Below are 27,122 nucleotides of genomic sequence, written 5' to 3' on the forward strand. Positions count from 1 at the left end.
CACCCCCTCCCTTCCGACCTACCCTCCCCGTGGGCCCCCCCAGTTTGGCTGATGTTATTCTCCAGTTGACAAATGCCTCCATATGGGCCTTGAAAAATGACTCCTCCTTGTCATTTCCTGAATGTTGGATGTGTTTCTCCCCCTCCCCGCCCTTTTACGAGGGTATTGCTCTTCTTTCCACCTTGCTCTTTTCTAATGTTACCCCACCCTCACCGGCTTAGCTCCCAACAATCGCATTACCCTCCAGTCCGTTTCCGGCATAGGTACTTGCCTCCTGGGTCCCCATATGCTCCCTCCTCTTCCCCTCAGCAGCGTTCGCGCCCAGACTGTCATTCCCGACCTCTCCCTCCCCTACATTCCCACGCCAAATAACACCCATTTTGCTTGTTCCTCTGGTTTAACCTCGATCGTCTATGCCCCTACCTTCCTTCCCTCCAAAGACTGGTGTGTCCTTGTTATTCTTCTTCCCCGTTTTACTATTCATGACCCCGACTCATTTTTAAATTTTCTGGAAGGGGGAATTTCCCTAACCCTAACCCTGCCTCCCCCTGGCTTACTACCCTTCTCCCCACCCTGCTCGGGCCCCTCGTTGGTGTTCTCCTTCTATTATCCTTTGGCCCATGGACTTTAAACCGTCTTACAGGGTTTGTTAAAAGTCAGGTTGAAGCTGCCACCAAGAATATCCAGGTTCACTACCGCAGCCTGGAGACTGAGGACCCAAATGAGACTTCTATTTCCATCCAGGAGATTTCACCTACGCCTCAGTCGGTTAACTATGGGCGGCCTTTGCAGTTCCTATGGGCGGCCTTTGCAGTTCCCGAGGATGCAGAATGCTGGATGGTGAGCCTGGTTGTGCCCTCGGTGCCTTTGGTAAACCTGTGCAAGCCCTCCCCTATATCTTTTGGCCTGAGCCCACCTTGACCTGACCCGCGATAGTGCCTGGTAAGTCAGAGACGGAGCGATCGAATAAGTCTCGGTTATCAGACGTCGGTCGGTCCTTGGTGGGAGGACAGACCATAGGCGTGGTAAGATTGAGCATCGATCCTCTAGCAGGCTCAGGCCATTGCGAGGCCCCCTTTCCTTGGGAATTTGGCCGGTCCAGAATAACTGTTGTCCTGAAACACTTGGACAATAGTGATTCTCAAATATACCGCCATCCTGTAACAATGACTGGTGACCTCCTAAAAGTCATTCGCTGGGCTGTAAGGTCTCCCTCAGGCCAAAATAAACAAAAAGGGTGGAGATGCCAGGGACCAAATGGCCTGAGGCCGACCCCCACCCATTCAGCATTTGCAGCAAACATCCTGCTGGGCCACTCATTAGGTATGCAAGGCATCCGGCTTAGTCCTGAGAAGACAGCGATCTGATCCTAAGATAACCACAGAGACATCCTGCTTTGTCTCACCTGGAAGACCCCTCCCCTTGCAAATGTTCCCGGGGCTCAATCCCAGAAGATTTTGTACTTTTCCACTACTCTCCTTGCGTACCCCCGCCCTCCCTAAAGCAGGTTTTAAAAAGCCTGCCATTACCTTCAATAAACGGCTCTTGACAAGCAACTGTTCACTTGAGCTCTACGTCTCTCTCGCCCATGTCTTTACCTACAGGTTGCGACCCCCCTCGACCCCCCAATAACTGACCAGCTGGACTGGTTGGTGGACTAGTCACATGGACTAGTTATCGTTACATGGACTAGTTAAACTATTTCTCTCACTTTTTCCTAATCAGAGATCGTAGTTTCAGTGAGAGAAGCTCACACAGTTGTGCTTTGAGTGTATTCAGATTTTCATAGAAATAGTGACTTCACTTTGAAAAACATGTGTTATAGTGTGTTCCTCCCGGAAATACACCTATGTGTAGAAGAACTGTGCCTTCAAGAATGGACTATTTTTACATGTTTTCTGACCAAAGAAACAACTTCCTAATGTGAGCGATGCACTTATTCAATTTGGTAAGAAATGGGATTTTTGCCTCAGGAGTGATGCCTTAGAGGACAATACCTTTGCATATCCACACAGTTGTACTGGACTTAAGTACATCGCTGTTTCTCTCACATTTTTGTGCTCGGGGAGCTTAGTTTTAGTGAGAGAAGCTCACACAGTTGTGGTTTGATGGTATACAGTTTTATATAGAAAAGTGACTTTGCTTGAGAAACATGCTTTACAGTGTTTCTTCCTGAAACACACCCATGCATAGAAGTACTATGTCTTCAAAAACTGACTGTTTTTACAAGGAACCAAGGAAGCAACATTCTAAGGTGATCAACACTTTTGTTCAATTTTGTTAGAAGCAGAATTTTTGCCTCAGGAATGATGCCTTAGAGTACACTACATCTGCCTATACATGCAGTTGTGCTGGAACTAGTAAAATCACCGTTTCTCTCATTTATTCCTGATCAGAGATCTTGAGTGAGAGAGAAGCTCACTCAAAACAGTTGTGTTTTGAGTATATTCAGATTTTCATAGAAATAGTAACTTTGCTTTGAAAAACATGTGTTACAGTGTTTCTTCCTGAAACACACCAATGTGTAGAAGTACTGTGCCTTCAAAAACTGAGTGTTTTTGCACATTTCCTGACCAAAGAAGACATTTCCTAACGTGAGCAATGAATTTGTCCAATTTCGATTTAAATAGGATGCTTGCCTCATAAATGTTGCCTTAGACTACACTACTTTTGCCTATCCATGCAGTTGTACTGGACTTAGTGAAATCACTGTTTCACTTTTAGTGGTCAAGGAGCTTAGTTTTAGTGAGAAAAGCTCACATGGGTGTGTTTTGAGTGCTTTCAGTTTTTCACAGAAATAGTGACTTTGCATTGAAAAATATGTGTTACAGTGTGATTCTTCCTGATATTCACCCATGCAGAGAAGTACTGTAACTTCAAAAACTGACTGTTCTGATATGTTTTCTGAACAAAGAAGCAACTTCCTAACATGAGTGATGCATTTGTTCCATTTCCTTAGAAACGGTATTTTAGCCTCACTGGGGATGCCTTAGAGTTCACTACTTTTGCCTATACACGCAGTAGTACTAGACTTAGTGAAATCACTCTTTCTCTCACTTTTTAGTGGTCAGGGAGCTTAGTGTGTCTTGAGTTTACTGAGTTTTTCACAGCAATAGTGACTTTGCCTTGAAAAACATGCGTTACAGTGTGGTTCTTCCTGACACATACTCATGCAGAGAAGTACTGTGTCTCCAAAAACTGCCAGTTTTGATACATTTTCTGAACAAAGAAGCAACTTCCTAACATGAGCAATGCATTGGAAACAGTATTTTTGCCTCAAGGGAGATGCCTTAGAGAGTACACTACTTTTGGCTATCCACACAGTTTTATTAGACTTAGTGAGATCACTGTTTATCTCACTTTTTAGTGGTCAGGAAGCTTAGTTTTAGTGAGAGAAGCTCACACAGGTGTGTTTTGAGTGTATTGATTTTTTTCACAGAAATAGTGACTTTGACTTGAAAAAACATGCATTACGGTGCGCTTCTTCCGGAAACACTCCCATGCATAAAAGTACTGTGCCTTCAAAACTGACTGTTTTTACACTTTTTCTGACCTAAGAAGCAATTTCCTAATGTGAGTGATGCATTTGTTCAATTTTGTTAGAAAAGGGATTTTGGCCTTAAAAACTGACTGTTTTTACACGTTTAAAACCAAAGAGGCAACTTCCTAATGTGAATGATGCATTCGTTCCATTTTGTTAGAAACGGTATTTTTGCCCCAGGGGGGATGGATGCCTAAGAGTGCACTACTTTTGCCTATCCACTGTGAGGTAAACTGAACGAAACTGAACAAATGCATCACTCACATTAGGAAGTTGCTTCTTCAGTCAGAAAACATGTAAAGACAGTCAGTTTTTGAAGGCAGAGTACTTCTATGCATGGTTGTGTTTCCGGAAGAAGCGCACCGTAATGCATGTCTTTCAAGGCACCGCCATTATTTCTTTGAAAAACTCAATAAATTCAAGACACACCCGTGTGAACTTCTCTCACTAAAACTAAGCTCCCTGACCACTAAAGAGTGAGAGAAAGAGTGATTTCACTACATCCACTACAACGTTACGGATAGGCAAAAGCAGAGTGCTCTAAGGCATCACCCTCTGCCAGGCAAAAATCCTGTTTCTAATGAAATTGAAGAAATGCATAGCTCACGTGTGGCAGTTGCTTCTTTGGTTAGAAAAATATGTAAAAATAGTAAGTTTTTGAAGGCACAGTACTTCTAAGCATCGGTGGATGGGTACACAGCATCCTCTCCGGCTTGGGACCCAGAGTCCCTGGTGGGGTCTCCAACAAGCCTGGGTCGGCCCGGTTCAGACACCTAGGAGCTTTCTGGTCGACCTGCTCAAGTGGCCCCGTCCCCATCACCAATTGGTTCCAGCTGGTGCAAGTGACACTCAGGCCTGGCGCGGTGGCTCTCAGCGTACAAGCGTCTACACTTCACACTGTTCTCAAACACGATGCCACCTCCAGGACGCACTCTCCCGCTCTGCCAGGTGTAGGATCACACCAGGCACTTTGTCGTCCTCATCGCCAACTGGGAACCAGGAGCATTGCAGAACGCTGTCACCACTAGGTGTCACCCGACAACTGTCCAGATTGTCCAGGGAACCCAACACAGATCGCTCCTCACGGGCGCAGGAAAGCACGTACTCCTGGCGTGACCACGGAGGGTCCTCCCTTGCTCTGAGGGACACTCACGCACAGCTGAGCTGGGTCCCCACCACCTCTCCGGAGTAGAACAAACGAATGGTGGACGTTGTCCTGCATGAACAGAGAGAGGCTGCAAAAAAACGAAAGCAGGACAAGGAGTTGAGAAAACATCCGAATCCTTCTCTAAGAGGGAAGCCCAAGGGGAAAAAAAAAAGGAACATGACTGACAAATCGGGTAGTGGGGCCAGAGACTGGCACAATTAGGGGAAGGTGGCATCCAAACTCGGTGTGGGGGAGGGAGGCAGCAAGGTCACATCCACGCCATGACGCCCTTTGGGTCTCCTTTTCAAAACACTTCACCTCTTAGGGTCTGCTGCTGCCCGTCCATCCCCAACCAATCTCTCTTCTCAGACTAAATACAGCGTTAGAGCAAATTAAAGCACCAGTAGGATGGTTGAAATTCTCCTTTTCATATTATTTGCAGAAATGTGCTTTCATGGCGATTTGTTTTAGACCTTTGCACTTTGGTCAGAAACACATACTCACTCTCTCTCTCTCTCTCTCTGTCATTTTTTGGAGTGGCAGTAGGTGGCTCTTTTTGCCCAGGATGACTCCTACTTGCTACTGACTGTGCAGGCATGGGCCAGCATAACAAAGTCTGTTCATTACAGGGAGGAGTGGAGCCCAAGGCTTTTGAAGCACCCTAGGTTAGAGCTTCCCCTTCCCCTCATGCGTCTGGAGCCTTGAGGGTAAGGGAGTGGAACAATCCATGGCACTTGCTGTCTATCAGATAAAATTGAAGAAAATTTAAAAGTGAAATAAAAATCAAATGTGTGCCTTGAATCACAACACAACTTGGGAGGCAGAAGCAGGCAGATCACTGTGAGTTGGAGGCCAGCTTGGTCTATAGATAGAGTCTGGGATGGACAAGGCTACACAGAGAGACCCTGTCTTGATAAACCTAAACAAAACAAAACAACCAAAAACAAAAAACAAAAAAAAAAAAAAACAAAAAAACCCAAAGAACAAACAAACAAACAAAAAATCCCACCAAAACTAAAAATTAAAATAAAACCCACACACAATCTGCTTATTTCCAGACATTGGCCAGCATATCGAAAGAATGCAGCACAGAGCTTTGGACTCCCTAACCTATAGATACATAGGTAGATAGATAGATAAATAGATAGATAGATAGATAGATAGATAGATAGATACAGACAGACAGATCGACAGACAGACAGTAGTTAAGATAAGAGTCCCTGGAAATCACTCACTACTTCTCTCCAGATTAGACCTCCCTTAAATGCATAGAGTTCTAACTGCTTCTGTCTACTGAGTGATGGGATTAAAGGTGTGTGTGACCACACCTGGTCCCGGTCTCCTTTCATTTCTTTAACTTCCATTGATCTAAGTCTGGGGTTCTAGTGGTCAGTGTGTGGCTAATCTTGAACCCATAACACTGTAACTTTATTATATGTTTAGTTTAAAGTCAAATTCTCTGACTGTGTTCACCAAAATGAAGGTACCTTGTAGAGGGCAGATATCATGGTGGCTTACCTCACCAATATGGAAGCAGTCGTGGGACATACTTTTCAAGGTCGTTTACTCTGGAGAACTTAAACCCAATTTGCAAGTGTGGAATTCTGAGGAAGTTCTTCTAATATATACAGTACCCTCCCTGCCTGAAAAGAAAATCAACCAAACTGTTTAACTCCCTGTCTTTAAAAAAATATTTTTGAATTAATAAAAATATTAGAAGAGGAAGAAGAAAAGAAAAGAAAGAAGGAAGGAAGGAAGGAAAGGAAAAGCCAGGCATGGTGGCAGCAATGAATTGATCATTTAAAAATTTCATTTTATTAGTCATAAGAAAAAAAAAAACTAAAATAAAACAAATATAATTAATTGTCCTGGCATGCACCACCGGGCCTGCTTCCTTTAATTTCATTTATTTATTTATTTATATTGGTTTTTTGAGACAGGGTTTCTCTGGGTAGCCTTGGCTGTCCTGGAACTCTGTTTTTAGACCAGGCTGGCCTTGAACTCACAGAGATCCACCTACCTCTGCCTTCCAAGTGCTAGGATGAATGGTGTGTGCCACCGTGCTGATCCTTTCATCTCTTTATCTCTAAGAAAGTTTCTAGGTAGTCCTGTGAGTTCCAACCTAAGTCAATCTACACATCGGTTTCAAAGACAGCCAGGAAAAGAGAGAGAGAGAGAGAGAGAGAGAGAGAGAGAGAGAGAGAGAGAGAGAGAGACTATCTCCAAAAATCTTAGATAAGTAGATAGATGATACACAGACAGAAAGACAAATGGACGCCAAGCATCATAGTTTCCTCATTTAATCACAGCAGAGACGGGTAGACTTCTGTGTTTGGTTTTTCCAAGTAAATATTTAAGTCTTTACTCAGCTATCTATCAAGGTAAACTAGTCCTTTATTTAGTGTAGTCTCCGTACCCCATGTGTAACCATGGAAATCACTAACTAGATGAGGCCTGCCTCCAGCTCACAGAGTTTCACCTGCCTCTGCCTTCAGAGCTATGGGATTAAAGGCCTACAGGACCACACAGACCTGGCTTCTTTAAGTTCTGGTTTCAGAACTTAACCCCAATTTGCATGTGCAGAATTATAGGGAAGCCTCTGCTGATCTACACTGTTCCCTCGCTCCATGAAAAGACAAACCACATAAAGGCTTAACTCGCTGTCCTAAAACAAAAAACAAAAATTAAGGAGGGCTGGAGAGGTGGCTCAGAGGTTAAGAGCACTGACTGCTCCTCCAGAGGTCCCAGCAAGCACACGGTGGCTCACAACCATCTATAATGTGTCTAATGTCCTCTTCTGGTGTGCAGGTGTACATGCAGGCAGACAGAGCACTGTACACATAATAATAAATAAATATTTTTTTAAAATTGAAAATAAACTTTAAAATAATAATAATGACAAGGAAAAAAAAAACTAGTTCAGAATCTTTCAGTAGCCAGGAGGTGGTGGCACATGCCTTTCTTTAATCCCAGCCCTCAGGAGGCAGAGATAGGTGGATCGTTGTGAGCCAGCCTCGTCTACACAGAGAGTCCACGACAGCCAAGGCTACATAGAGAAACCCTGTCTCCAAAAACCAAAACCAAACCAAAACAAAACAAAAAAATTAAACCAAGGAGCAACACCAGACCTCTGAGATGGTTCCTTTCATTTTACTTGCCTTTATTTCATTTTCTTGGTTTGTTTTTTGTTTTTAGTTTTTCAAGGCAGGGTTTCTCTGTGTAGCCTTGACTGTCCTGGACTTGCTTTTGTAGACCAGGCTGGCCTAGAACTCACAGCAATCCACCTGCCTCTGCCTCCCAAATGCTGGGACTAAAGGTGTGCACCACCATCGTCCGGCCTTATTATTATTTTTTAATATGCATCAGTCAGTATGAATGTGTCAGATCCCTTGGCAGTGGAGTTACAGACAGGTGTGAGCTGCCATGTGGGTGTTGGGAATCCAACCCAGGTCCTTTGGAAGAGCAGACAGTGCTCCTCACCACCGATCCATCTCTCTAGGCCCATTTGCTTTGTCTTCATGCTCTCTTTCGTTTGAATTCTGAGGCACAGGCACACAGAAAAGAAATTAATCTAAAGTGATCTTTCCCATGTCTTCTCTGTTCTCTGTGTTTTTACCATTCCTCCAGATGACAGGGACTTAAATCCAATTCACAGGGGGGGGGGCGGGGTTGAGGGTAGGGGCAGGGGTGGGGGGGGAGGGGAATTGTGAGGAGGCTCTCTCCTCTGATCTAGAAAGTACCCTTAAAAAAAAAAACCACTAGAAGCACTCGTTTGTTTTGGAATATAATTTACAGGGGAAAGAAATGTGTGGGTTCACATACAGGCCCAAACATAAACAAGAGACCGGAGAGACCAAAGGCAGAGCAGCCAATGCCTGTTCTTATTGTTCAGGGTACTATTTATGTGAGATGGGTTGGGGATCCCCTCTAGCATGATCTAGAAGTGACTGATTTAAGCTGACACCAGGAAGCAGTCCATTTCTGGAAGAGGAAAGAGGTGCTGGGAGTGAGTTTGAGGCCAGCCTGGTCTACAAAGCGAGTCCAGGACAGCCAAGGTTACACAGAGACCCTGTCTCAGAAAAAACAAACAAACAAACAAACAAACAAACAACAACTGAAATTCCCAAACTGGAAAGGCAAAAACAGGCCGATCTCTGTTTCCAGGCCAAACTGGCCTACAGTGAAAGTTGCAAGACAGCCATGCTTATTACAAACAAACCTGTCTGGTTTGGTTGGTTGGTTGGTTGATTTTTTGAGACAGATTGTCTCTGTATAGCCTTGGCTGTCTTGGACTGTCTTTGTAGACCAGGCTGGCTTCGAACTAACAGATCCACCTGCATCGGCTTCCAGAGTGCTGGGATTGAAGGTTTGTGTGTTTTTAATCCCCTGTTACTTTATTGTCCATTTAATTTGATTTTATAAGGTAGCTCTCTCTGTCTGTCTCTCTGTCTGTCTGTCTGTCTGTCTGTCTGTCTCTCTCTCTCTCTCTCTCTCTCTCTGTGTGTGTGTGTGTGTGTGTGTGTGTGTGTGTGTGTGTGTGTGTGTGTGTAAATGACCATATATGTTCTGATACCCTCATCCTTTATAATTGTTCTTACAAACTGTGATTGAACCTTAGACTCTGATCAGTAACTAACCCAAACCCTAACTGGGCCAACCCCTCAGGCCATGCAAAGTGAAAATAGAATAAACAGAGAGCTGTGAAAACAGGGGAAACCTTCCTTCTCTAACAGGGAGGCCCAAGTGAAAGAGAGCAAAAGTGACATGACTGACAAATCAGTGGGGTCAGGGACTGGCACCATTAGGGAAGGCAACGTGGGGGAGGGAGGCTCCTTTTGAAAACACTTCACCACTTGGGGGTCGCTCCTTTGTTGTGTCTGCTGTTGCTGCCAACGCTGTTCCTGCTCACCCCCACCTTCTGTTCTCAGACTAAATACAGAGTTAGAGCAAATTAAAGCACCAGTCCAATGGTGCTAGAGATGATCTTCTCTTTCCAGCTGCTGGGTGCTGGGATGACAGGCATGCATGGACCAGCACACCCAAGTGCATGTAGTACTAAGAGGATGGAGCCTACAGCTTTGGAAGCACCCTAGGCCATGGCTTCCCCTCCCCCCCCCCCCACTTAGGTAAATGAGGTGGAACAACCATCCATGAGGCTTGCTGGCTACCAGATAAAACTAAATCACAGGAAAAACTGACTCAGGTGCAAATTCCAGCCCCCACATGGCAGCTCACAACTGCCTTGAACTGTAGTTCCAGGGAAATCTTACAGCCTCATGCAGACATACTTGCATGTAAAAACAAAACAAAAAAGACAGAACAACAAAACAAACTAAACAACAACAACAAACCAACGCACATAAAGACAAATAAGAAGAAAGTAAGAAAAAAAAGAAATATGGATTTACAGAGAAAGAAAAAAAGTAAAATTAAAAAACCAAAAACCATATGGTCAGGGATCAGGGAGACTCTGCCTAAGGCAAAGCAGCAATGAATTGATATTTGAATTTTTATTTTGCTAGTTGTAATTAAAACCTAAAGCAAGGCCAAGTGTGGTGGCACACACCTTTAGCCCAGTGTGCCAGAGGCAGAGGCAGGCTGATCACAGTGAGTTTGAGGCCAGCCTGGTCTATAGAGAAACCCTATCTTGAAAACCAAAAAACAAACAAAGCAAAAAACAAACAAACAAAACAAAAACAAAAACAAAAACAAAAAGAAGCTGGTCAGTGGTGGCGCACACCTTTAATACCAGCACTCAGTAGGCAGAGGCAAACAAAACAAAACGAAAAACACTAAACAACCACAACAAAACAATGCACACAGAGATAAAGAAATCATTTAAAAGGGAAGACATGAAATATGGATTTAGGGGGGGGGGGTAGGTAAAAGTAAAAAAACCAAAACAGCAACAACAACAAAAACTAAAACCTTAGGGTCAGGGAGACCCTAAGGCAGAGCAGCAACAAATTGATCACTTTATTTTTCATTATATTAGTTGTAATAAAAACCTGAAATAAGACCTCCACGCCTCTAATCCCAGCACTTGGGAGGCAGAGGCAAGAGGATTACTGTGAGTTGGAGGCCAGCCTGGTCTCCAAAGTGAGTCTAGGACAGGCAAGGCTACATTAGAAACCATGTCTGGAAAACAAACAAACAAAGAAAAAAACTACAATTTCTTTAACCCCAAGAAAAGTTCTAGTTCCAAACTAGGTCAGTATACACAGCGCTCTCCAAGACTGACAGGAATACATAGAGAGGACACTGTCTCCAAAATAACTTAAACAGTATGTAAGTAGATAAGTAAGTAAGTAAGCAAATGCATAGATGATAGACAATAGATAGATAGATAGATAGATAGATAGATAGATAGATAGATAGATAGACAGATAGATAGATGATTACAGACACTCAGATACAGAGACAGACAAATGGAGACCAACCCTCTAGGTAGTGCCGGCTAGTTACTAATGTTTATTAGTGATCAGTACTGATTCTATTTAATAGTAATGGAGCAGTGACTCTTTATTCAGTCCACAAAAACAGTATGATTCTATACCATGCACTACGGGGGTAGCAGGGGTGGGGGAGAGAGAGATCTTGACTCAAACAAATAACTGAAAGCCAGGTGGTGGTGGTGCACGGCTTTCTATAATCCCAGCACTCCGGAAGCAGAGGCAGGAGGATTGCTGTGAGTTCAAGGTCAGCCTGGTCTACAAAGTGAGTCCAGTACAGCCAAGCCTACACAGAATCCCTGTCTCAAAAAACAGAAACAACAACAACAAAGAAATAACCGAAAAGATGAATACAGAATGAATGAATGAATGAATGAATGAATAAATAAAAGCATGAACATAATTTATGTGTGATAAAACAGGGGCCACACAAGCCCAGATGAAAGAAAGAAAGAAAAAAGAAGGAAAGAAAGAAAGAATTAAGTATCTCAGAAACAGATATCAATAGGGCTTTAGGGATGTCAGATGAGAGAAAAAGAGAGGCAGATATGCTGTGAATAGTGAACACTGGGGCTGGAGAGATGGCTCAGAGGTTAAGGGCACTGACTGCTCCTCCAGAGGTCACCTTGGACCCCAAGAGCGATGTGTCTGCATGCGAGTCTGCCGCACTTGGAGCTGCTGGTGCTACGACAAGCATCTGTGGCCTTGGATGGACCTAAGCCAGAGGAAGTTGCTGACCCCACCCATTCTTAATGGGGTGGTTCACTGCCAGCCATGTGCTCTGGACCTCAGCTGGACGGGTGTCTTCAAAAAAAGCAGCTCATGTGGCTTCTGAACCAACTGCAAGGCTTGCAGGAGTTAGTGCTTTCTGGGTGCTTCTAGCTCTCCATCTCCGCCTTGGGCTCCGCCCCACTGCCTGCACTGTGACTCTTGGACCTCCACTGGATTGAGGATGTTAATCACTCCCAGCCTTGTGAGCTGCTGCTGCCTCCACCAGACACCAAACTGGGGAAATCTGGGGAGAGCTGAGGCTGACTCTAGTGGGTGGCATAACTTCTCCCCGCAGGCCTGGAGTTCACTGATGGCCTCCCTGAGTCTCCTATTGTGCCATGCTCCCAGCTCAGTGCCATCAACTTGAGTAACTGCGCCCATGATGGAGACCCCAGCGTCCACCTCATTACAGCGCCCACGCCCCTTCTCCAGGAGACGTTGATGCACCTTGATCTCTCTGGATGCCACCGCCTCATGGACCACTGCCTTCCACTGTTTTGTCGCTGCCCAGGTCTTTGCCACCTGGACCTACGCTCTTGCTGCCAGCTCTTACCCGAAGCTTGTTTCATTTGGCAGCTCTGGGTCCCCTGGTCCCTTCCATTGCCCAGAGTAGAAACTACTTCTCAAGGACACCTGGACTTCTTGCCTTCTTTTCACCCCCTGATGGGAGGCCAGGTTATTTTCTTCATGACTTGACAATTCTCAGTTTAATATCTTTTGGGGTTTCTGCCCAGGGACATGAGCCAGTCTTCCCCTTTCCCACCTACACTGATGTCTTTGGGGATCTTTGCTTCCCATCTCTGCCTTCCACCTTATTCATTGTCCATCCCCTTGGAGGCATGGGCCAAGAGGTATGGGGGAAGTGCTGAGCCAAGGGGATGGTGAGAGGGATGGTGAAGGTGCAGGTCTTGAGCAGGGAAGGGTGAGGGGGCAGTATACTGGGAGCCACAGTGCTGTGGGAGGTGATGGATGGGTGTGGGGAGGGCAGAGAGCAGACCAACAAGGGTTCAGGGAACAAAGACCTGTTGGTGGAATGGGGGTCCAAAAAGGGGAAATCAGAGGAGCAGTTGGGGTCCAGGTGTCAGAGAGGGGGCTCTACAAGCCAGGAAATGCCAGGACTGGGGGCTGGGAAAGGAGAAGATGTGGGGCTCATTCTCTCTCTGGGATTACCCCTCTCCCTTCCCTCTGCCCAGATGTCAGTTCTTTCCCTGACCCTGACACCTTGAACGTCATTGAAAATGGCAGTTATTGCAAGGAGTGGGAGCTGTGAGTCAACCTTCTGTTTAGCTCATTGCCCAGGGGAGTGGTGAGGGGTAGCCCAGACCCCTGCCTGGCTCTCAACACTATACTTGAATATTCATCTGTACTGAAGTGTTACTTGAACCCAGAGAATCTCATACCTAGTGGACTGTGATGTGAGGGGGCCAGCTTGACCTAAACTGGGCTAGTGGGTACTCAGTTTGGATTGTACCACCCCCCAGCTCTCGTGCATTACTGTCTCTAACAGCTCCATTACTCTGACCTGGTGGGGGATGTCAGCTTAAAGATGGGCAAGAAGGGACTCCTCCAGCTTGGCTCATCCCATTCTTTCATCATCATGGAAGCTTGTGTGTTGTTTGCCCAGGGAACTGCCATTCTTAGTTGCCAAGGAAATAGCAGCCAATGGGCACCTCTGGGAACTTAGCTAAAATACTCTTGGCACCTCTCCTCTCCCAACCCCTTTCCTTCTTCTAGTGTGCAGGTGGAGTCTCAAGAGCCTGAGGGAGGAGTCCAGGTCACACTCAATTTAGGCCAAGGGGAACTGGATTGTATCACATGGTGGTGGGGGGAGGGGAATCTATCCACATACCTCAGGTAACAGGAAGGTGCTCTGGTTGGGGGTGGGGGCTGGGCAGATCAAAGGCAGGTGGGAGGGGGGCTAGGATTGAAGAAAGGCTTGACCTTGAGGCTGTATTGAGGGAGGGAAGAAAGCACCCCAGCAAGGGGCAAGCGGAGGACCCAGCCAGGTTGGACCTCTAAACCCTCAAGTCTGTAAAATATGGTTTGCTATAAAACTCAGGATCTTCTAAAACAAACAAACAAACAAACAAAAGCAAAAATAACCAAACCAAAAAAAACCCCAAAACAAACAAACAAACCCAAAAAACAAAACCCCATTGCTTTAAGTTCAGTGATGATTATAACATTCTCACAAAACCATGCACCTCAATGTCAGGAATCTGATTTGTGTTCTTAAGGTGTTCATCCAAGAACAGAAACAAGGAGACAATGACTTAACAGATGTCACCATTTGAATCATAGCCCCATTAGAGCTGTGCTGTAGAACTGCCAGTCAGTTTAGTTTCATACCACTTAGATATTGCAAAAGGAATACACATTGAATATGTGATAGGTATATGTCTGAAACCTATAAGCAAAAAGTCCACAGCATTGCTAGTGTTAGTCACAGACTTGTAGTAATGTTGCTAAGATCAATGAGAGGGCAGTTTATGATAATCATCAATGTTGTTGTGGAGAATCATAATCTCATATCATGTCTGTGAGGAACAAGAATCAAACTGAATACAGTGTGGAAACCTTTCATATTTTATTCTTAATGGGTGTATCCTATGTCACAATGGATACAAGCTATGTGAGCAAAGGGATATTGAAAGAAGCAACATATCTCTCTCCAGAACAATGAGAAGATATGTAGAAGTTCCCACTTTGATTAGACTTTATGAATGTGATACAAGTTTATAATTAATTGGCTTTCCAATGTCATTGTGAACATCCACAAACTCACACTGCAGAAAATCTCTGAGTACTAAGAATGTGAAAATTCTTCTGTTTGTCCTGGTTCACTTTTCAAATGTGGCATGACTCACACTATAGAAAAATTTGTGAATGCAGTCAGTGTGGTAAAGCTCTGAGTTCTTCCAGTTCTCTTCAAATATATGAAAAACATCATATATAAAAATGATGCTATAAATGTGAGCCATGTAATAAGTGCTCTCACTACCATAGTTATCTTCAGAGACTCAACACATAAAGAAGGAGAACACCATGAATGTAAACAAAGTGATAAAACCTTAAGATCTGGTTCCTCTTTACCATTAGACCCAATTATAAAATTAATTCACAGAGAAAAATTAATTCAGTGAAATGAATGTGGGAAAGCTTTCACATGCTCTAATTATCTTTGCAGTCATGAAAGAAGTCACATGGGAGAGAAACAGCCTGAATATACTCAATGTGGTAAAGCCTTCACACATCAGAGCCATCTTCAAAGGTATGAAATAATTCACTGTGGAGAGATACTCTAAAGGTATTTAATAAGGTGAAACCTTTGCACCTCACAGTAGTTTCCAATATCATAAAAGAACACATACTAGAGAGAAACCCTATGAATTTAATGAATATAGTAAAGCCTTCACATGTCCCAGTCATCTTCGAAGGCATGAAAAAGTTCATAATGGAGGGAAACCCTGTGAGTATATTTACTACGGTAAAGCCTTTGCACATTTCTGTAGTCTCCATCATCATGAAAGAATTCGTACTGGAGAGAAACCTTATGAGTATATTTAATAAGGTGAATCCTCTGCATATTTCTGCTGAAGGCCAGCTTGAACACTACGGGGTAAACTGAGGTAGGACATAGAGTTGATGACTGATGAATCACTCACCAGACTTTTCTCTGATGGGATCTGGCTTGATTTACTGGAGCCGGTTCTCCTTTTGGCCAGCAGCTGAGGGCCAGTATTGCTTGTGACTAGCAAAGAAGAAAAATAAAAAGGAAGGAATACACACACACACACACACACACACACACACACACACACACACACACTTGGTAGATAAAGTAAGGCAAGCTCCAACAACTTTAGTTTTTCTCATAGCTTACATATCCCAACAAACATCTTCCAAGCAATATAAAAATTACAATTTGATTACATTCTACTTTTCTTTTAGTGAATGGTCGTTGAAAAACAGTATATACCTCAATATTTTTACATGAAAACCTTTTTACACATTACAGGTGAAGAAAACAAATTCCTAAGAACCCACATACATTCACAACTAAGCATTGTGTTATAGATCAACAAAGTGTAAGCAAGCAAGGTAATTTTTCAGCCAGTTGCTTCTTTTTACTGACAGACTGCAATTTGTGATTACAAAGAAAGGATCAATTATCTTAAAAGGTAATCTTTTAATAACTTATTTATTTTTATTTCAATGTGCATTGCTGTTTTGCCTGCATATATGTCTGTGTGAGGTTGTCAGATCTTTGAGTTATAGACAGTTGTGAGCTGCCATGTGGGTGCTGGGAATTGAACCAGGGTCCTCTGGAAGAGCAATCGGTGCTCTTAACCCCTGAGCTATGCTGTAAAACTGCCAATCATTATAGTTTCATACCAGTTAGATCTTGCAAAAGGAATACACATTGAATAGGTGATTGAATATGTCCAAAACCTTCTAACAAGCAAATAGTCTTAAAAGAATCTCAAATCTTAATGTATATATCCCAATCACTTGTACTTTAAATCCTCAAGGTGCACACCTGCTCATTAACAGTTATTAAATCATATCAAGAAAGCTGAGGGCAAAAATGGGTACAAGAAATTAATCATCACCTTGATCACCAGGCCAGCTTTAATGAGTCACGTCGGCCAGTGCCATCAGGCTGCTACTGTTCTTGTTCCCTGACTTCAGAAATTCCCTGGCTCAATTACTAAGAGTGTGTTTTTACTAATTCCAAGTGTTCATTAACATTCTTTACACCAGAGCCACTAACAAAAACATCTTAACCTAATCTTACGAAGAGTCTCCATCTAAGTTCTTTCTGAGGGTGGGTGAATCATTAACCTGCTCCAGCAGCCATGTTTTAAAAAGGTCAAAGCAGATTAAGGTATCCATGAGTGCAACATCCCAAGAGGTGTCCACAGCACTCCTCCTCCTAGCTTTGAGCATCCTCACTGTCTTCTGTCATTATTTCATGATCTCTGAGGTGAGGTTGTGCCCTGCTGCAAAACAATACACAAAGGTACTATATGAGAAAAATCCATACTGTGTTTTGGAATGGAAGATAGAGACCACTAACTTTATTTTCTGTTTTGAAGTTCAGTAGTATGACCTGTTTTCTCACAGCTCTGTAGGTCTACTAATACTATCTGCTGCATCCTGAGTGCTGGGATGACAAGCAAACACCCTGTCATCTTAACTATATTTCTTGACAACTGATGTTTGTTGAATATACCAGTTTAATAGAATAGTGAGGACACTTCTCTCCAGGCACTGGGATGGAAAAGGGTGTAGGATTTCAGGGTACAGCTCATTAAACTCTAGGAACTTCTGAAGTCCTGCATGCAGTGTCCTAATTTCCTCAGGCCTCCTTAAGACATATGGAATCTTCCTGCACATCTTTGTCATTCTGTTCTATTCCTTTAAACTTTATGTGGAAAAACTCATCAAAGCCCCAAATATGGAAAAGTTCGGTCTTTGTTGTCTATGTGTCTGCCCAAATATCTCCAGAGCAGTGCAGAGCTACTCCAAGAAAAGCCACACATCCCGACACTGGGTGGAAGCTGTGCCCCTGGGATGGCAGGGATGGGAGTGTGCAGGAGCTACTGCTGCCTCTCCCAACTTGTTTTCTTTCTCATTTCTGACATTAGAACTGTTCTAATTCTCCATTCTGGTTTTGTATTGCAGACTATGAATACAATGTTCAAGAGGGCTGAGACACTGAAAAGGGAACTCCTAAGCAAATACACCACTGAATATGAGCAGCACCTGGCAGAGAAGGTCAGTGTGAAGAACATGGAGACAGGGCAATGTGTGCTAGCCACTCAGCTTGGTACTGGGACTGTATTGTGCTGTCTTAGTGGAGTCTGTGATTCCATGAATAAGCCTCCCAGTCACTTGAACATAAATGTACTTGCACCCATACAAATTGCCCTGCTCAGACACAAACAGATACACACACAGAGACACACAGACAGACAGATACACACACATACACACTACATCACACACACACACACACACACACACACACACACACACACACACACACGTCTCAGAGGCAAGAGTGAAAATCTAGAGAGATTGCTGGACTGATGTTTAGAGAAGTCTTGAGAAATCTTGGTGAAGACAGAATCATTCTGCCCTTGGCAGGAGGGAAGCAGAGGTGGATTAGAATCTGAAGGACAAAACTTTAAATGGTTCCAGGTAAAACTGAATATGAATGAATAAAGGAGTCTTGTTCTCAGTCACAGACAGCTAAAAGTAATTGAGAAAACTCAGGTTATTATGACCTTCATGTGTTAGGAGGACAAAGCAGTTTGTCAGTTCTTCCTCCCTCGCCCCTGCCCCCCCCCCCACCAGAAGATGAGCTTATGCCTGGAATGATTTGGGATTCATTCTAGGAGCCATTTGTTGAAGCTCCTTGGGCCTGCATTCCTTGGCGGATCAGGTATGGCTGGCTGTGCTCATTTGAAATTCCTGGCTTCTTATTTCTTCTCAGACCCATCCATTCCTGAGAGCAGTCTTGTCAAGTGTGGACCTATACACACAGTTTTGGTACCAGAGGATGCTGTCCATTGCCCTGGTGTGTATCGCCAAATATTCCATTGCCCTGGTGTGTATCCCCAAATACAGTGAGTATGAGAGTTTCAGGTCTGGAAGGTACAAGAACAAAATGCTCTATAGTTCAAAACTAAAAACTAGCTATTACAGAGTGTCTTACATATTCTAATTAATATCAGCTGCTCATAAAATATATCATGATATGATTGACAGTTTTCTAAGAAAAACCCTCAAGAACTAATCTCAAGTTCCAGAGGTTGAAGAAATTCCATATCAAGCATGGTATATGAGTGCCATCTCTTTTCATTCCCAAGCCATGTCATTCTGAATTCTTCAGCAGAGCTAGTGTTGGGAAAGCAATGAATCATTCTGATTTCTTTTGTAATAAATGTGTGTACCATGGATGTTGTCTCACATGAATGAGAGGTCCCAGGTTTTAGCGTTTTTTTCCTTGTTCCTCATAGTGATTGATCTAATCAGACCTAATATTTTGCTTGGTTCTTCTTCCTACTCATTACTATTGTTGGGCTCTTCTGCCCACATAGGTCATTTTGGAAGAAAGGGAGAGAAAGAGAGAGAGAGAGACAGAGAGAGAGAGAGAGAGAGAGAGAGAGAGAGAGGAAAAAGCAAAGAGCAAAACAAAAAAGAGGGGGCAGTTACAAATAGGACAAGGTGGACAAGTCTAAGAGGAGGACAAAGATGACCTTGATGACAGGAATAGGAGGAGAAGATCCACATGTGCTAGAAGAGGGAGGAAGTGTGTGGAGATTGCAACCAGTTAGGGCCCCGTCTCTTCATGTGTTCCCTCCCTACTCCACGTCATGAATATTACTTCTGGTGGTTTCTGAAGCCTGTGACAATTTGGGAGCCAGCAGGGTCGGCCACAGCCACAACAGGGTGTCTCAGGCATTCTCAGGAGCCACAAGACAGATGAAACTGTAAGCTTCCACATAATGTTTGTATGAGACTTTTGTATTTAATAAATGATTTTCCTATTGCAGGAGAAAAAAAAGACATTGGGAGGAGAAGAGGGAAGTGAAGATATAAGTAAGAGATAAAAATTGGAGACATCTAAGAAAGTAAAGGAGACAGGAAGAATGGAAAATGAAAGAAGGGGAAAAATGAGAGAAAAGTTGGAGAAGTGAGAGGGAGGTGACTTGATGGAATATCTACTTGACTTTGAGGTCTGCCTTTTCTCATTTTAGAATTGGAATTTGCACATGGACACCTACTGGATTAAAAGAGATTTTCTTCTGCCCCAAGAGGGCATTCTATTCCCATAAACAGGACACTCTACTACATGTATACCATAGTACAAGAGACCAAGGCCATGATCTCAGGCAGGATATAGAGCTGATAAGGTTTCTCATCTTTTCAGACCCATGTGGAAGTTCAGCCTTATCATGCACCTTCCCAAAAATCCATAATAACCACATATCTAGGAAGCAAGAGGGCAGAGGACATAAGCTTCCTCATATTTTGCAACCCATAATTTACTGTATTTGAGGCTGCTAACCCCTTCCGTGCCCTTTACCTGATATCTGGATATACTAATATTCTGTAATTTTCAGGGATCTTGAGAGAATAACGGAATTAGGACTGGGGTGTAACTTAGGATCAGAGTGTGAGCTCAGCACACTAGAGGCCCTGGATTCCATCCCTAGTAACATGGGGAAAAGAAGTAACAGACAAGGATGGAACCAGCATCTTATTCAATGCTTATTATGTGGTATTTTGCTCTTTATCAATATCAGTTACCAAGCTTCAGTCAGCCATCTGGACACAAAGGGAAAAGCCATGTAAATTAGGTCAATTAAGCAACTTTCATTCTGGAATTCAGCCAAAAAGTAGGGGTTTCACCTGCCTAGGGAAATGGTTTCTTCTACCAGGTTGTGTTCACTAAAAACATCCTTAGTATATCAGATTATCCACAGAGCAATGATATTTTGTCACTTCACATCATCCTGGTCTCTTCCACTGATTTTGCACTCAGAGGAAATGCAGCAACATCATGAAAGGACAAGAACCTGTCGCATAAAGTATAAGAGCTAAAGATGCAGCCACCAAGATCCCAAGGAAGTTCAAGATCCTGGGATCATATGCTAATTCCAAGAGGGAGGGAGGAAGAGAGGTAGGGGGGGGGGGGAGAGAGAGAGAGAGAGAGAGAGAGAGAGAGAGAGAGAGAGAGAGAGAGATCCCTTTACCTCTTTTCTCCTTGTATTTGTTTTCTAGGTATCATTAAAAAAAACAGCTGTGGGGAGAGCAGGGACTGCCTCTGACATGAACTCTGGTGCCTCCCATCTGACCACTTCCCTTTGGTGGGGAGGCCTGGTGGCACTCAGAGGAAGGGGAAGCAGGCTATCTGGATGAGACCTGATAGGCTGTGGTCATATGGTGGGGAAGGAAGTCCCTTTTTGTCAGAGGTCTAGGCGCGGGGAATAGAGTGAAGGGGTGGTGGTGGTCAAATACAAGTGAGGGGATAGCAATTGGCATGTAATCTGAATAAATTATTTTTAAAAATAAAAATTAATTTTAAAAAGACAATAAAGCATGTAGCACTGTGGTGTACCTCAGGGTCATAGCATGAGCTCAGCTTGAGGCCCTGGATTCCATTTCTAGTAGTGGGGGTGGGGTGTGTGTAAATGTGTGTGTGGGGGGGCAGGGTAGGGAGAAACAAAGGATGAAATCCAGTAGCGTATTCGATGCTTATTACATGCTACTTTGTTCTTCAATATCAGTTCCTAAGTTTCATTCAGTAGTGTGAATACAAAGGTAAAAGTAATATAAGATCATAAAAAACATATATACCTTAAAAAATGACATCACAATATCACCTATAGGCTGAGAATTTTTGCCCTTCGCTGAGCTTCTTATACTATAGTCTTATGGCTGGGGCTGTGTCTCAGTTCGGGAGAGCTCCTGTTTCAAGCACTAGGCCCTGGATTCAATTCCCAGAACGTCTGAAATCTGCCATGGTGGTGTTTGCCTATAGCATAGCACTGGGGAGCTAGTGGCAGGAGAGTACGTTCAAGATCCTCCTGGACTCCCTAGGTTTTACAGTCCAGCCTAGGTCACATATAGCTTCCTTTGGTATAATATAAAAAGTATAAGTTGTTTCAAAACAAGAGTTGTCTGCAGCTTAACCCTTTCCTGTCTTCCCTTTGCAGAACACAATTTTTGACCTCATACAAAATCTGTGTCCTGCAAAGGGATGGCAGGACAAATTCACAAATTCACTGTCATTGGCACACTGGCAAAGAAGAAGCTCACTATAAACCAGGAGTTGGTGACCACATTGTTAACTGCTTCTGTTGTTGGCACTGTGAAGAAATGTCACAGAAACTCTCATTTATACAAGTATTGTGAAACATTTTTTAGTTTCTTAAAAATGCTATTTCATTCTACAATAAAGTTAACTCTTGTTTTCCTAATGAGTCTTCTCTCTGATTAGGTGTCACACAAACATGTTAAATGAGAGATGGGATTGCCAACAAACAGCATTAGCAAGGTGCTGGTGGACAACTGTGTCCTAATTGCTTATTTCTCCTTTTATTTTCCCTTTTCTGTCTGTCTTGCTTATTGTTACTGAATTGCAATGGGAAGTAGTGTCTGAGAGTCACTATGTAGTCTAGGCTGGCCTGGAACTTACATAAATCCACCTGCTTTTGCCTTCCAATTGCTGGCATTAAGGACTTTTAATTACTGTGGTTGTAAAATTTAAAATGTATCCTTTGACATCATCCTGAATGTCTATAATGTTTCCTACTTGCATGCTCCTCCAGCACGTCTAAAACCCTATTCAAAAAAAAAAAAATCCTCCCACTATCATGTCTTGTTTAAATGTACATTTACCTCACCTTGTGTGTGTGTGTGTGTTTGTGTGTTTGTATGTAAGAGTATGTATGCTAGAGGCTCTTTGGAATCAAGATAAATGACAGGAATCAGTTCTTTTATTCCACTACGCGGAAGTTTGTGATTAAGCTCTGTCAGGATTGGTTGCAAAGGCCTTATCCCATAAGGTCAAGTGGTCTGCCCCATTTTCTCTGTTTTAACATCCTGCTTTGCTTAATTAGGCATCCCTGGGCAACTTTTCATTCTCCGCACCCCTCAATAAAATGGCTCTTCCTCCCCATGTAAGAGTTAACTATCAGAGTACATGAGAAAGTCAAAGTTCACTATAGCCACAAAACAAACTGCTTTAAGATCCTAGGGAGCAGGAGTCTCCTGGGGGGAGGGGGTGGGGGTGGGAGTATGGAGGGGTAGGGGGTGTGGAGGGGGTAGGGGGGAACACCTGTAATGCCAGTACTCAAGGAGGCAGAGGCAGGTAAATCTCTATGAGTTTGAGGCTAGCCTGGTCTACAAACTGAGTCCATGATAGCCAAGGCTACACAGAAAAACTTTGTCTCAAAAACAAACAAACAAACAAAAACTCAACAACAACAACAAAAGAGATTCTCCTACAATTGACTATAAATTGCCGCCATTCCCCAAACACATTGAGTCCTGGGTCTTGCATATCCTAGGAAAGGGCTTTACATCCGACCTATATCTGAAGCTGTCTAACCCATATCCCTACTAGATGGGTAGATAAATAGATGGGGGTCTCATCAGGTAGCTGTGGTTGGCCTAGAACTTGCCATTCAAAGCAGGCTGGCTACAAACTCATGGCAATCCTCCTGCCTCAGCTTTCAAAGTGCTTGGATGCGGCCAGCTGTGGTGATGCACACCTTTAATCCCAGCAGCACTTGGGAGGCAGAGGCAGGTGGATAGTTGGGAGTTCAAGGCCACCCTAGTCTACAAAAGTGAATCCAGGACAGCCAAGGAGGCTACACAGAGAAACCCTGTCTCGAAAAACCAACCAACCGAGCGGCGGGCACCACGTGCCCGGTGCGGCAGGGTGGGGCGAGGCGGCGGGCGCGCCCTCGGAGCCCAGTGCGACTGCTGGCAGGGATGTGCCTAACCAGCGGAGCCAAGGCTCGCAGCCCGGGGCTCAGTGCAGTCTCCTCCCTCGCTCAGTGCTCACAGGTGCCTCCTCCTGGACGGCGGCGGAGGCGGCGAGCAGAGCCGAGGGCAAGTGTGGAGATGGAGCCTCTCCGAAAGAGCAAGAAGGAGCGGAGAGTGCAGCGTCAGGAGAAGGAGATTTCCAGAAGACGGATTCCCAGGCTGAATCTTCAGCCCCATCTGCCTCAGCAGCCGCAGAGCAAGGTTTCCCCAGCCTCCGAGTCTCCCTTTTCGGAGGAAGAAAGCAGAGAGTTCAACCCCAGCAGCTCTGGACGCTCAGCCAGGACAATTAGCAGCAACAGTCTCTGCTCAGATGACACAGGTTGTCCCAGTAGCCAGTCGGTATCCCCTGTGAAGACTCCCTCAGACACAGGGCACAGTCCCGTTGGCTTTGGCCCTGGGAGCGATGAAAATTTTACCAGGAAGAAATGCAGGATTGGAATAGTTGGTGAGGGAAATGTCCAGTCAGCTCGTTATAAAAAAGACTCAAAGGGAGGTGTTGTGAAGCCAGGCAGTGAAGCAGATTTTAGCTCCTCGAGCGACACAGGCAGCACCGAGGTCCACATGTCCACAACAGGAAACAGGCGAGCCTCTTTCTCACGCAACCGAGGTCCCCACGGGCAGAGCAATGGAGTATCGTCCCACAGGTCTGGCAACAGCCCACCATCCCCAAGGGAAAAGGACCTTGTGTCGTCTATGCTGTGCAGGACCCCACTGAGCCCCAGTAACGTCCACCCTACCTATGCCCCTTCCTCTCCAAGTAGCAGCAACTCTGGCTCTTACAAAGGCAGTGACTGCAGCCCAGTCATGAGGAGGTCTGGAAGATACATGTCTTGTGGAGAAAATCACGGTGTCAAGCCCCCGAACCCGGAACAGTACTTGACTCCTCTGCAGCAGAAGGAGGTCACAGTGAGGCACCTGAGGACAAAGCTGAAGGAGTCCGAACGCTGACTTCACGAGAGGGAATCTGAAATCATGGAGCTCAAGTCTCAGCTGGCTCGAATGAGGGAAGACTGGATTGAAGAAGAGTGCCACAGAGTGGAGGCTCAGCTGGCACTCAAGGAAGCCAGAAAAGAGATTAAACAGCTCAAACAGGTGATTGAGACCATGAGGAGCAGCCTGGCTGACAAAGACAAAGGCATCCAGAAATACTTTGTGGACATAAACATCCAAAACAAGAAGCTGGAGTCCCTGCTTCAGAGCATGGAGATGGCACACAATAGTTCCCTGAGGGACGAACTGTGTCTGGACTTCCCCTGTGAGTCCCCAGAGAAGAGTTTACCCCTGAGCACCACGTTTGACAAGATGGCAGACGGGTTATCTCTGGAGGAACAGGTAACAGAGGAAGGTGCCGACAGTGAGCGTCTGGTGGGAGACAGCATGGCCGAGGGCACAGATTTGTTAGATGAGATGGTGACCGCCACCATCACAGAGTCTGGCGACCTGGAGTTTGTTCATTCCATCCCAAGGCCACCGACCCTCAAGGCTCTCCCCTTGGTGAGCCAGGAAGAGGTCAGAGTGGTGGTGGAGCAAGCGGTGCAGACCGACGTGGTACCGTTCAGCCCTGGCATCTCGGAGCTCATTCAGAGCGTGCTAAAGCTGCAGGACTCCTGAGCCACAAGCTCGGCGTCCCCAGGTGAATCTGGAGCTGACTCAGTGGGAAGCTTCCCAGAATCCATCTCTGCTTTAATGCTTGATTTAACTCCAACAAGTCCCAAACTCAGCCATCCTTCTGTCTCCTGTGGAGATTCCATTCAGTAAGGCAGCTATGGAAGCCCATGCAAATCGCCTCATGAAAGAGCTAGATTTTGCAGCCTGTACAGAAGAAAGGTTGGACAACATCCTCTCGCTGTCTCAGGGTGGTGTTGTGAGGCAGTACTGGAGCAGCAGTTTCCTAGTGGATCTTCTGGCCGTGGCTGCCCCTGTGGTGCCTACTGTCCTGTGGGCATTCAGTACTCAGAGGCGGGGGGTACAGATCCTGTCTACAACATCAGAGCCTTGCTCCGGGGCTGCTGTGTGGTGGCCCTACACTCACTACGCCGCACAGCTTTCCACATGAAAACCTAGTTAGTTATTACTGTGTGCCAATGTGTCCATGTAAGTAACACCAGGCAGATCAGTGGAAGTCTCTATTCTGTCGTTTTCGCTCTTCTCTATTTCGTTTGCACTATAGTCAGTTGAAGCCCGTTCTCTGTTTAAAACCAGAGGTATCTTCCAAGGCGTGGAAACCTGGTTCCGGTAGATGTCCCACCAGAGTGGTGTAGAAAGCATGCTTACGCCCCTGCCGTGTTGTCTGAAGTACCCGTTCTTATACCAGTGGTTCAGGAAGAGAAAATGCAGTCTACACTTTCACTACAGCCTAAGGCTGGCATGTTATCTCCTTGCTTTGCTTTGTGCCATTTCAAACGTGTAATTGTTCCAGCATTCCAATGGTCTTGTGCATAGCAGGGGACTGTAACCAAAAATAAAAATGTATTTGTGTAATCGGTTCAAAGAAGAATTGAATAGCTCTTTATTGTCTTCCTTGGGGTTCATAAGGTTTGAGTGTTTGAATTGCTTTTTTTTTTTTAATGTAGCTTCAAAGTCTTAAAAGGCTCATTTGCTCTTAAACCTGTCAGTTGATGAAACTATGTAAATTTACACTCTACTAACTTATTTTTTGCTTGTTATATATAGTGGTCTTTTTGAAACTGTTTGTACCCACATACTTCAGCATGAAAATAAAGATTAGTGTTTCCATTTAAAAAAAAAAAAAAGAAAAACCAACCAACCAACAAAGAAAAAGCAACAACAAAAAATGTGCTTGGATGCATTACAGGTATATACTATCATATCTGGCACTGCAATATTTCTCCTTTCTTTCTCTCTTTCTTTCTTTTCTTTTTAAAGATTTATTTATTTATTTATACAGTATTCTGCACACATGTATGCCTGCATGCCAGAAGAGGGCACCAGATCTCATTACAGATGGTTGTGAGCCACCATGTGGTTGCTGGGAATTGAACTCAGGACCTTTAGGAAGAACAGACAGTGCTCTTAACCTCTGAGCCATCTCACCAGCCCATCACAATGTATCTTTAAGATGACATTTACAAACAATTCTTTTTCTGTTCGTTTGTTTGTTTTGTGAGACAGGGTTTCTCTGTGTAATAGCCTTGGTTGTCCTGGGGCTCACTTTGCAGACCAGGTTGGCATTGAACTCATAGAGATTTGCCTGCCTCTGCCTCCCCAAGTGCTGGGGATTACAGGCACACACCACCTCCAGAGGCAATACATTTTTTTTTTTTTTAAACACAGGGGCTTGCCAGATGTAGTGGTTCATGACTTTAATCCCAGCACTTGGGAGGCAGCAGCAATCAGATCACTGTGAGTTCTAGGCCAGCTTGGTCTACAAAGTCCAGGACAGCCAAGGCTACATGGAGAAACACTGTCTTGAAAAAGAAAAGAAAAGAAAACAAAGCAAAAAATACAGGGTCTTGTGTATCTCAGACTGGGATCGGAAGCCCAAAGATGACCTTGAATTTTTTATCCTTCCGCTTCCATATCCAGAGTGCTGGGATTGTAGGCATGTCATTAGAACCAGTTTTATGCAGTCTCTGGGACAGAACCCAGGATTCATGCATGCTAGGCAAGAACTCTATCAGCC

At 44.4% G+C, this 27,122-nt stretch overlaps 1 protein-coding gene across 1 annotated transcript; it reads left to right on the forward strand.

The window, feature by feature from the left end:
• Positions 1–23,542: 23,542 nt before the first annotated feature.
• Positions 23,543–26,238, forward strand: LOC311607925 (syntabulin-like). The gene is given in 5 exon segments (XM_084800137.1): positions 23,543–24,424; positions 24,428–25,087; positions 25,091–25,189; positions 25,191–25,439; positions 25,442–26,238. Coding segments are annotated over 5 exon segments (1,977 nt in total). The 5' UTR covers positions 23,543–23,557; the 3' UTR covers positions 25,544–26,238.
• The last annotated feature ends 884 nt before the right edge of the window (positions 26,239–27,122 follow it).

The sequence above is a fragment of the Acomys minous genome (assembly GCF_964271855.1).
Source record: "Acomys minous genome assembly, chromosome: 1".
Lineage (NCBI taxonomy): Eukaryota > Metazoa > Chordata > Mammalia > Rodentia > Muridae > Acomys > Acomys minous.